Here is a 10,318-nt window from a genome sequence, read left to right as displayed (position 1 = left end):
GGGTATCTAAACAAATCTGAAAACAAACTGCATAAACCATTTATGGTATAACAAAGTAAGTTAATTATAGTTTCTCAATAAATCCTGCTTAAACTAACCATAGCTTCACATAATATGTGAATCCAGTATATATCGCCTATGTTCAGGCCAGTTGTTGGAGCACATTCTTCAGTCACAGCCTAAGTACTACTACTTTGTACATATTATTGCATCATTGATTTCCGAGATCCTCCAAAATGCCAAGTTCTTGATATGCTTCCTTCCTGACCACTGATCCCGAAGTCTGTTCAGTACATCCAACTTTTTAATTCTAGCTTCTCTACCTAAGATGATACTCATGGGCCCAGAAGGATGGCCATCTTGGATCCTGAATTGTTCAGAGGAGTAAATGATAATCATCTCTCATGTCTCATGTTTTTTGTCATGATGAAGGACTAAGGCCAAAACTTTTTTTATTATTATGAGGGTAAGCCAAAGAGAGATTACTTTATTAACCCACACAGAATCCACTGGACCACCATTTCCCAGTGTATCATGTTGTCAGATATGCTAGGATCACAGCAGAAGATCTCCACAGCCAAAAAGGCCAGTCATGCGGGCTAAGAACATATATAACTTATTCTCAGTATCTTATGTAGCCAGAAGATTGGGGGGAAAGCCTACAGTATAAATCCTACAAAGGCTTCAAAGGATCTTTGAAAAGGCCAAAGTCAAGCATCCCTCTGCCCCTCTTTTGAAAAGGCAACCGGATGATTATAAAAGGTACTAAGTCATTTATTTAATCTTCTTATTGGTAAAAAAAAAAAAAGAAACAGACCCATTCTCAGATCAGATATGGAATGGTGCTCATTTATTTCTTCATTGTAATCATAAGAGGAAAGGGGTAAAGAGAGGGAGGGATGCAGTAACCAATGACTGTGCAATTAAAATGTCCACAAGTGACATTCTCCAGATTCTCCTCCTTAGGTCAACCAGCTTTTTTCCCCTGGTAAAAAGACTCCGTTCTCAGTGAGTGTGCACAATGGGAAGTGAAATTCGTTTTGTGAAGAAAATAAATAAATAAATAAGTAAGTAAAAAAATAAGACTAATTAAAAAGAATAAGCTGGCAGTGGATAAAACTAACAACCCGCAGAGTTAGTAAGAACCTCAAAGCTCAGTGTCCTCCCAAAATTCCATTCAGGCAGAGCCAAAAAGGGAAGCCGTGAAGTAGTAGCATCAGGGACCAAAGTCATAAGAGAATATCCTGTGGCTGGCTGCAAAGACCCTCCCATGCCATTTTTGTGCCAAAACGGTCTTTTTTAAAAATATATATATTTTTTCCCTCTGGTTTTTGGCTCTCAGAGAGGCATGGATCCCACCCCCTTAAGATGGCTTCATTGGTGTTCCGAAGAGGCTCCTCCACCAAACATCTCTTGAGAGGCGTAGGTCATGTAGAGGAAGCCATCTTCATCCTTGTTGTCATTGTAGATCTCTAAAATAGTCAGACTAGGACAGGGTAGGCTTTGATTGTTCACGAGTAAGTAGAAGGCTTGTGTAGCTGTAAGGGACAGCCGGGTTCTGGAGAAGGAGAAAAAGAGGAGATGTCAAGGCAAGATCAGAAGAAAGAAAAAAAATGGCTGCTGGCTAGAATTGACCCACATATTTCTCATGTAGTTCCCTGATACACAAATCAATAAAACTCCCAGTATGAGAAAAACCCCTCAAACCAACAGAGCAAAAACACCATAAGAAGAAAAGCAATTAACAGCAATTAATGCAAGAACCCCAATCATCAGTAGCACTTAAGCTGTCTAAAAACACTAAAGTGGATTTTTTTAAAAAAACAAACAAACCCATTTTCACCTGCCTCTGAAAGGACTGGAATATGTAAGGGCTGCACACATTTCAAAACTGATACAGAAGAAAGCCTTTTGGATCTTGTGTGGAGGCTGCACCTCTATTATTCATGAAAACCCACTTGCTTTTTTTTTCCATGCACAAGCCTAACAAAAACAATGCGGCTGCTTTTATGAGTTCCATAATTATTTGCTCCATTAAGCAGCAGCAGCAGCTTTTCGGCCCTCTTGCACGCAACCTTGAAAAAGGACATGGATGGCTAAACAAAGAGACTAAATGGCTAAAAGTGAGGCTTTGCTCACATGAGGCCTGAAGTACATATTCTAAACCTTTCTTGGAGTGGGGAGTATCCCATTGCCGTATGCCCTGGATGAGGGAAGGCAGCACCCGACCAATCTGTTTGGGGTTGCATGAATTCCCACTCCCAACAGTTTTACCCCAGCGTTGTCAAAATTGAATGTTGCAGTGCTCTCACACCCGGAGAATAAGTTTTTGGTCTCAAGAAAAGGGTTTTCTAGATAATCAAGATGAGTGCATCCTTGCCATGTTAGAGCCTTCAAATCTGTAGGAAGGTTTGCTAAACCTGGATGAGGCAATTACTAGGTCCTCCTGACTCTGCCTATTAGTGGAGTGGGTGCTGGCTGACTTCTCCTCTGATGAACAGCTCCTTCATAGAGACACTTCCCATATTCACTTGAGTTGAATAATTAGCAGGCATGCAAAGCCACATACAAATTCTTGCCCTATATCAGCAAATGGCTCTTAATTGGGAACAGCATAAAGAAGCAGAGAGGATTTGAGATCCATACTATCAAGATTTTTTTTTTTACTTAAGACATCTTGTTTCTAGAATGATGCACTCTTGTTTCAATAAGGCTTTTTGTCAGATGGAAAACATTGGATCTTCTTTTAGAAAAAGGTTGAAAGTTTAAATAATGTCTATGGAGATTCTCACTCATCCACGTCATGGTATTCCCAAAGGTACTTTTTCCAAAGGCAACTGGACTTTGTTTTTTCCTTGGAGATGTTTCGCTTCTCATCCAAGAGGCTTCTTCTGAAGAACTGAAGCAGCTTCTTGGATGGGAAGCGAAACATCTTCAAGAAAAAAACAAAATCAACTTGCCTTTTGGAAAAGCACTGTTGGGACAAAGAACTCAGAAGCACAGCAAAGTCCATAGACAGTTTCTGCTAATATCAACTATCTGTTCTGGAGTAAGAACTATACAGGAGAATGCTCAAATTGAGGCTAATGTGGCAGTAATGTCATTAAGTAAAACCAACTCCCTTTCCTTAGTAACATAAAGGATATAAGTAATGATGTTTTCTTGAGAACCTCAGAATGAAAGGCACTATTCTTCCCATGGCCCAGTTCCAGTCCCCATCTACCTCAGAGTGAAAATAAACTGAGACATGGATATATCTGGAGAAACCAAAAACTTGATCCGATCCAACTGGGGAAGAATCTTCTCCTTCCTGTAACGTTCCACTACCACCTGTGGACAAATGAATTTATTTAATTACCAAGATGCTATAATTCACTTTCAATTATAAGCCTTTGATTTTTGAAGGGGCAGGTTCGAAGTCATATTACTGGGTAAGCTGACAGGTCTGTGCAAGCCACTAAAAAAAGATGGACATCTGGAGCAATGCAGAAATTACTCCACACTCAGCAGAGAAATGGTTGGGAAAAGTTTAGTAGAAAGATAAATGTAAGTTCAATCCAGGATTAAGGCCTCTTGCTCTTAGAATGGCTTCATAGATCAGGTTTTTTTTTCAACAGCTTTGGGTGACAAGAAGCTCTGTTTGAGCAATAGACTAGGTTCTGATTATAACTATAGTTGAACTATCATCAAACTTGAGCTTTTTGGTATGTCAGCAGAGCTGTGGAGGGACAAATATCTACCTTGGATTTGGGAAACTAAAACTGGTTTCCATTGATCCACAATCAGCAGAGTGCTGAAGTGATATTTGTATACTTTTGAAAAACAGTAAATCTTAAATCACAACTGTCTCACATGTGACACCAAGCTATAATGGTTGCTTTGGCATGTCAGGTAAACCTTGCCAGGAAATCATAGATCAGCACAGTATGCAAATGTCATGACAGCTGATGCTTATAACAATCCTATAAAATAGATTGGGACATTTTTAATTGTCACCTTAGGAGTAATGATTGGAAATTTGATGGCTTGGTAAGTTATTAGATAGCCAAGTTGCCATTAGGACAAGACCTTGCATTTAATGAGGTATACTGGAAAACGGCTTTCAGCAGGTGTGGCTTATACAACATGTAACATTTGCTGATATTACCTTCTAAAAGCTCTTTTCTTCTTTATATCCAGCCATCCAATATTCCAGGTGTGACTCCTAAATTCCCATAGGACTGAAGCTTCGACAGCTTATTTTATACACTGCATGAAATCATGCAGCTAGATTGGTTTTAGCTTATAAATTGTTATATAATACAGTAACCCAAATCATCTCTAACTTATTCAGTTACATATATATAGTTAATGTCTTATCATAGAGATCAAATAGGAATCAGAACTGGAACTTCTTGACCCCAACTAAGTCTTAGCAAGTACTTTATCATGTAGGAGAAATCCTACATTTACTTGAAGACTCTATGCAATGCAGAAAGGCAACTAAGGCAGATTCTAGCATTTGAAGAACTTAGGCCAAGACCCATGGATTAGGTTAGGCAAATTCAAATCAAGGATTAGATGATTTGATGACAGAATATCATCTGATCTCCCAGCATAGGAACAAAAATGTGAGAACCTTTCCCCTCTTTCATTATTTTCATTATGTCATATTTCCAGAAGTTGAAATGAACATTAAAACTGAATCATGTAACTAAATTATTGCACTGTAGTGCTGGCATCATAGGAGGAAAGTTATGCTTTTTCCATGGTAGCAAAAATTAGGATTCTGGTAGCTTTTACCAAGTGTTATTAAAAGGCATAAGTTTTCATGAGCCTCAATTCACTATCAGATGCAAAAAATGGCTCAACAAATGTAGGATTCTTATTGTGGTTTATTTGATAAAGTTATCAAAGTATCAAAGTTAAACTATGAAGTAGCCTATCATGTGAATACAAAGTGTCTTTCAGTTTCATTTTAAGTCATTCCATCCACCAGCAACAGGATTTCATTTAAATGCCAGAAAGGTCACTGTGTAAAGCTGGTCAAAGATATAACCAAAGAGCAGTATGTGTAAATTACTGGATTGGAGAAAAATCCTATGCTTGGGACTCCTGCTTTATATTTTTTCTTAAAAAAATATTTGGGGTTTGTTTGCAAAGGGCTAGCAATATTAAGGCAACTGGATGCTAAGTTTCAAATATAGCAAGAAACCCCATGTTATTTTTCAATGACTTTCATTCCTTTTGATGACAAATCTTGTGGCATTTGAAACAATGAGATTAGAAGCAGAAGGCAGACCTCCTGCTTCTCATGTTAACTGTTATTAAATGTTAAGTTAACTGCCAAAATCAAGATTTTTCCTTTCATTGCGTTTTATTATTCATCTAGAAGGTGTTTTTTAGGAAGTTTGTTCATAAATAGACAGGGTAAGAAGTTCCCCATGTTGACTGAAACAAGTCAAGTCTATTCTGCAATTTCCAAGCAAAACGTTGAGAGCATAGGAGCAAATTCTGGGTCCTTCCACTCCTCCAAGATTCCCCACTAATCATAGCTAGTTTATGATTTATCATGGTGGGCAAATGTTAAGCTGTTAAGCTGACCCAAAAGGTAAAATACCAAATTGACAAAAAAGCCAAGATCTAGACTGTTCGGCCTCATCATTATTGTTGAATATATGTTACCAGACAATTAGATAAATATGAGAACTTCTTGTATAACACTGAAGCTTCTCCAGAAAATAGAAGTTCATTCTCCAATTACTTATATCTTCAGTTAATTGTATTGTTTCATTTGCTGAGCCCTTGAAAGTTACAGCAAAAAGCTGAGTCATTCTATCAAATGGGGGAAAAAGGTATTTTCTTTACCGGAATTTTATTGGGATACTTCCCCCGAATTTCTGTTGTCTCATTTATCCGAGTTGCTAAAAACAAACACAGACATATATATTCACACAGTAGCTATAAGAATTTAGAAAGATTCAACCCATATTTATTCTGTCCCAATTTACTTTGAAAGTTATCAGAATGCTTATCTGCATAAACCAAGTTGCTCCACACAAATAGAGATGTTGAAACCACTAATGTTTACCGTGTTTTTAGCCTAAGAAACAAGTTTAAAAAGTGTAAAGTAGTAAAATGAAGAAAAACCACAAAAACATGCAACTGTGGCCCTATAGATGCTACAACTCCCATTGTCTCACTATGTTAAGAAATTATTTCATATACTAGTTGGCACTGTTCTCTACCTCTAATGAGTCAGGAGGAATGAGGATTGCCCCATTTTCTTTAACAAGATTCTTATATTCTATTTCCAACAGCTTCCTTACAGTCAGTTAGAATGCCAACTGTCAGGAAATGTTTCCCTTGGTTAATTCTTACATACTGTGCAACTCCTATGAATTAGCAGGTAGAACAAAGTGAGAGGTTAGGGTTAGGATTAGTTTTACACCTCATAGGGCTTTCGTGGATCAGTCACAATATTGCAACCTAATCTAACTTGCAAGGTTCATGTAAAGAAAAGAAATAGAAGAGCAGTGTGCATCTGGGTGAAGGAAAAGCAGAACTGAAATGTTAAACAGATCTAACAGCCCATTTAAGAGAGAGAATCCAAAAATATGTTAGATGAGTAGATTAGAAGAAAGCAGGGAAATGAAAGAAAATTAGGAGTTTCCATGACACAGTCTGTTATATAATCCTTGTTTCCCTTTGAAGCAACAATCCTTTTACCAAAACTTTTCCTCTCCTTGAAGGGACGGTTTTCACACTGGTATTTTTGCATCTTCAGCATCTTGTGAGGTGTATTTCTCCAGCCAGATCATGCAATTCCTGCTTCCCTAAACTCTTTCCTACCTGTGTTATTTCCATTTAATATAAGTCTAAGCAGCTCATTTATTAAGGCAAAGTTGGGGGTGGAGCTTTTTGAGGAAGTCACAACAGTTTGTGGGAAGGAAGAGAAATCCAACTGCAATAAAGCAGCATGGTTACAGGTGAGCTTCCAAGTGCCTTACCTTGTCTGGACCAGCTGAAAGATAAGCTCTTAAAGTGGTATGTAGGAAGAGCAAATTTCCATTTTGCCCCTTAAATCTACTGCCCATGCACATTACAATACATATATGAACTATATTCTCACTGCTTCCCATCTTTGTCTCTACACAGAAACACATGCAGAAGGGTGGGGAAAGTGTGGTTCTCCACCACTGGCTGATTTTCAACTTTTAGTAGCCTCAACCATCTTGGTTTATGTTGATTGATGTGTGGAACAGGCTCTTAACAACCTGGATTTAGTGCTTTGGTCCCATTCTGACAAAAAAAGTGGGAATTACTTCTGTGTAAGCATGTGGAGGACTGAGTGCTAGGTTTCTACATAGTTATGCAAGAATAAACTTTCACTGAACTCAGCAAAGATTAGGACTTTGCAGATGTGTTTGGTTTCCATGCAGCTAACTGTGATATGTGCATAATCAGAAATAAATACAACTAAGTTCAATAGAGCTTATTCTTTTCTAAATCTGTTAAATCCTACAGCTTTAGGAACCATTCCTGGAAAGGTATGCAGAGCACAAGGCCAAACTGAGAAGACAGTGAGACCATTTGCATTCAGGGACATCTCTAGAACAAAGGGCTTCCCAGAACAGTTTTGGGATTTTATTATTTAAAAATATTTAAAAGATAAATAAACACATTCACTTGATGTTCCTTCCAATCCTCTCTAGCAAAATGCACTGCAAGCTTCCAATGTTGTTGGCATTTGTTGAGATTTTCCAGGAGTGAATCTCCTAATTAGATTAGATTTGATTCAGATAATTAAAATACATGGATGAAAAGTATCTGAACTGGTCATGGATTTCGATGTATTCGGTTTGTAAAACCAACACATACATTTCTTGAATTAGTTTGATAGTTTAAATTTATAAACGGGTGAATATTCATACAAACCCATTTGTCTACCAGATCATAACTTTCCACAGCTTGCATCAATGATAAGTTCAAGTCCATATTAGGCTATTATACTGATTTGAAATTAATGGATCAATCAATTTATCAAATATTAGCATTCAAAGGAGTCAAAGAAAATGGTCATATGAAGTCAAGATCGTATGATAGTTAGTCTAATCATGTTGCTCAACTCCCAGTCCTCTAAAAATCTGTAAGCGTCTATGTCTAAATTTCCAGGATCCTAAAATGTTATAAGAATCCTATAACACTGATTGCCACTCTCATCTTATGGATTTTATGGTTTGGGGAAGATTTAAACTCTGATCCCACAGATTACTGCCCAGCATTCTTACTGGATGGAATTTTTTCTTGTTGATTAAAACCATTCTCCCAACAATCTTGTGAAGTCAGTTAGTTGGAAGCATATTAACTTAAAAGCATAGAAGGGACTTCATTGTATAGTAGGAATTTGAATCTCATTCTCCTTGGGTCCAGTTGTAAATCCAAAAATTAATCCATGGTACCCAATAAAAGCCTATTTCTTAATTAAACAATTTCCCATATACTAGAAGTAACAGCTATGTTACTCCCTGTTAACGAGAATAGCTTGGGCACCTATGGGAACAAAGAGTAAGAATGTCAGGTAAGCAAGTATATCGGGCATCTAAAATTATATTCAAGGGAGACTTCATGTAAATTGTATTGCACAGAATTCAAATGTTGCATTAAAGCTTACGTTGAGGAATTGATGGCATTCCAGGTGTTTTTGAACTACAATTTTGAGTATTCCTTGCCATTGACTCTGCTGGATGAGACTGCAGAGAGTCATATGCTAAAGTGAAAATGTACATCTAGATACCTTACAGCACTCTCTATTTCTTCACACTGTTTTCACCCAGGACTCTAGTAAGTGATTGAATTTCCCCTTTCTTCTTTTTCTTCATTCCCACCTGGGTTGGTTATCTCTGACACTTTTATTCTTTTCCCCGCTGTTTCTTGGTTTAAAATGTTGTTAACAATTTGCAAACTGCCAAGAGTTGCTGGGAATCAGGCAGCATATAAATTTGATACATGGTTATTAGGGGTCACATAATCTGTCAGATGTTTAGACTTGATCTGGTGATTTTACCCACCTATTAAATCTTTCCCAAGACCCTCAGATCGGCAGTTGTTATTCTTTAGTAATATCATGGGTTGTAAGCTGTTCCAAGTAAATCTGCCTTTTGCAATTGACCGATGATGATTTTTGTCAATGATGTTATTCAAGTAAAGCTCCAAATATTTTGGAATTGCACCCAAGATGTAGAACAAAACAAAACAGAACAGAATTCTTTATTGGCCAGGTATGCTTAGACACACAAGGAATTTGTCTCTGGTGCATTGGCTCTCAGTGTACATACAACAATAGTGATAGATCATTATCACTGTCATTGTAAAAATACATTCATCATAAAATATCAGATACAATACTTAGTGATAGTCATGGGTCTTCCAATGCACCATTATTACTACTCTGCCATGTCATTGTTTATAGTCAGTCCTTGTGTTCTTCTTTCAGCAGCTAGCTACATGGTGCACCAATGATGTTACCTAGTTTGTAATGACACATCTGCAAGAAAGCCATCAAAGAGAGCACTAAATTGAACAGTGGTCCACCGTTTCTTCAACTTCTTTGCAGAGGTGGCATTTGCTGTTTGTTGCTGTCTGTCTTCTCAATTCTGGCTTTGTATGTACTTGTTCTTAAAGGTTGGTGTGATGCAGTCAGAATTAGCCACTCTGTCACTTTCTTGCTGTTAGCATTGCCAGGTCATGTTATTATTTCTTTTGCCTGCTATGTTTGACCATGTAATACTTTGCCTTGCCCTGTCTCTCTTCTTCATTTGATCTTTCTTGTAGCCCAGTTTGATTTCTTCAGTACTCAGTAAGCCTTCATGGTATACTAGCTTCAGTGCATCTTCTTCACTGTCCTTCAGATATTCTTCCAATGCCCTTTTTCTTCTTCTTCAGCTGTCTGTGTACTTGCAACATTTCATGCCCACTATTTTTCTTGGTAGAATCTATCAACATCAATGCGTGGATGAAGTGGATCATTATTCCTATTTCTAAATGGTTGCTTAGCAGGAACGTGCTTCCTAATATTCAGAAATGAAAGACCAAGAATGGAATAGAGTTATGAGAATGATCTGAATGGATTGCACTACTCCAGAAGGCAGATATAAGAGAATGCCATGGATGTATATTCACTGATGCAGAAATTTCAAAGGGATAGCTGTGTTTGATTATTATTGCAATACTAACACTATTTTGGTACAATAAAACCTAAGCAATTATTATAGCAAAAGCTTTTATAGACTGTAGCCCACTTCATTAGGTGTTGTAGTTCAGTGTTGTAGTTTATTTC

General features: G+C 37.5%; 1 protein-coding gene across 1 annotated transcript; it reads right to left on the bottom strand.

The window, feature by feature from the left end:
- Window positions 1–1,374: 1,374 nt before the first annotated feature.
- LOC113444836 (microtubule-associated protein 1 light chain 3 alpha-like) lies at window positions 1,375–6,769 on the bottom strand. The gene is made up of 4 exons (XM_026713731.2): window positions 6,709–6,769; window positions 5,848–5,903; window positions 3,224–3,330; window positions 1,375–1,558 (listed from the first exon to the last, which is right to left on the bottom strand). The coding sequence occupies exons 1-4, from the start codon at window positions 6,767–6,769 to the stop codon at window positions 1,375–1,377; spliced, it is 408 nt and encodes a 135-aa protein (XP_026569516.2).
- Window positions 6,770–10,318: the final 3,549 nt, after the last annotated feature.

The sequence above is a fragment of the Pseudonaja textilis genome, chromosome 2, assembly GCF_049901715.1.
Source record: "Pseudonaja textilis isolate UNSWEBS1 chromosome 2, rPseTex1.2, whole genome shotgun sequence".
Lineage (NCBI taxonomy): Eukaryota > Metazoa > Chordata > Lepidosauria > Squamata > Elapidae > Pseudonaja > Pseudonaja textilis.
Note: the sequence above shows the minus strand (reverse complement) of the source record. Positions and strands in the feature narration are given on the sequence as shown.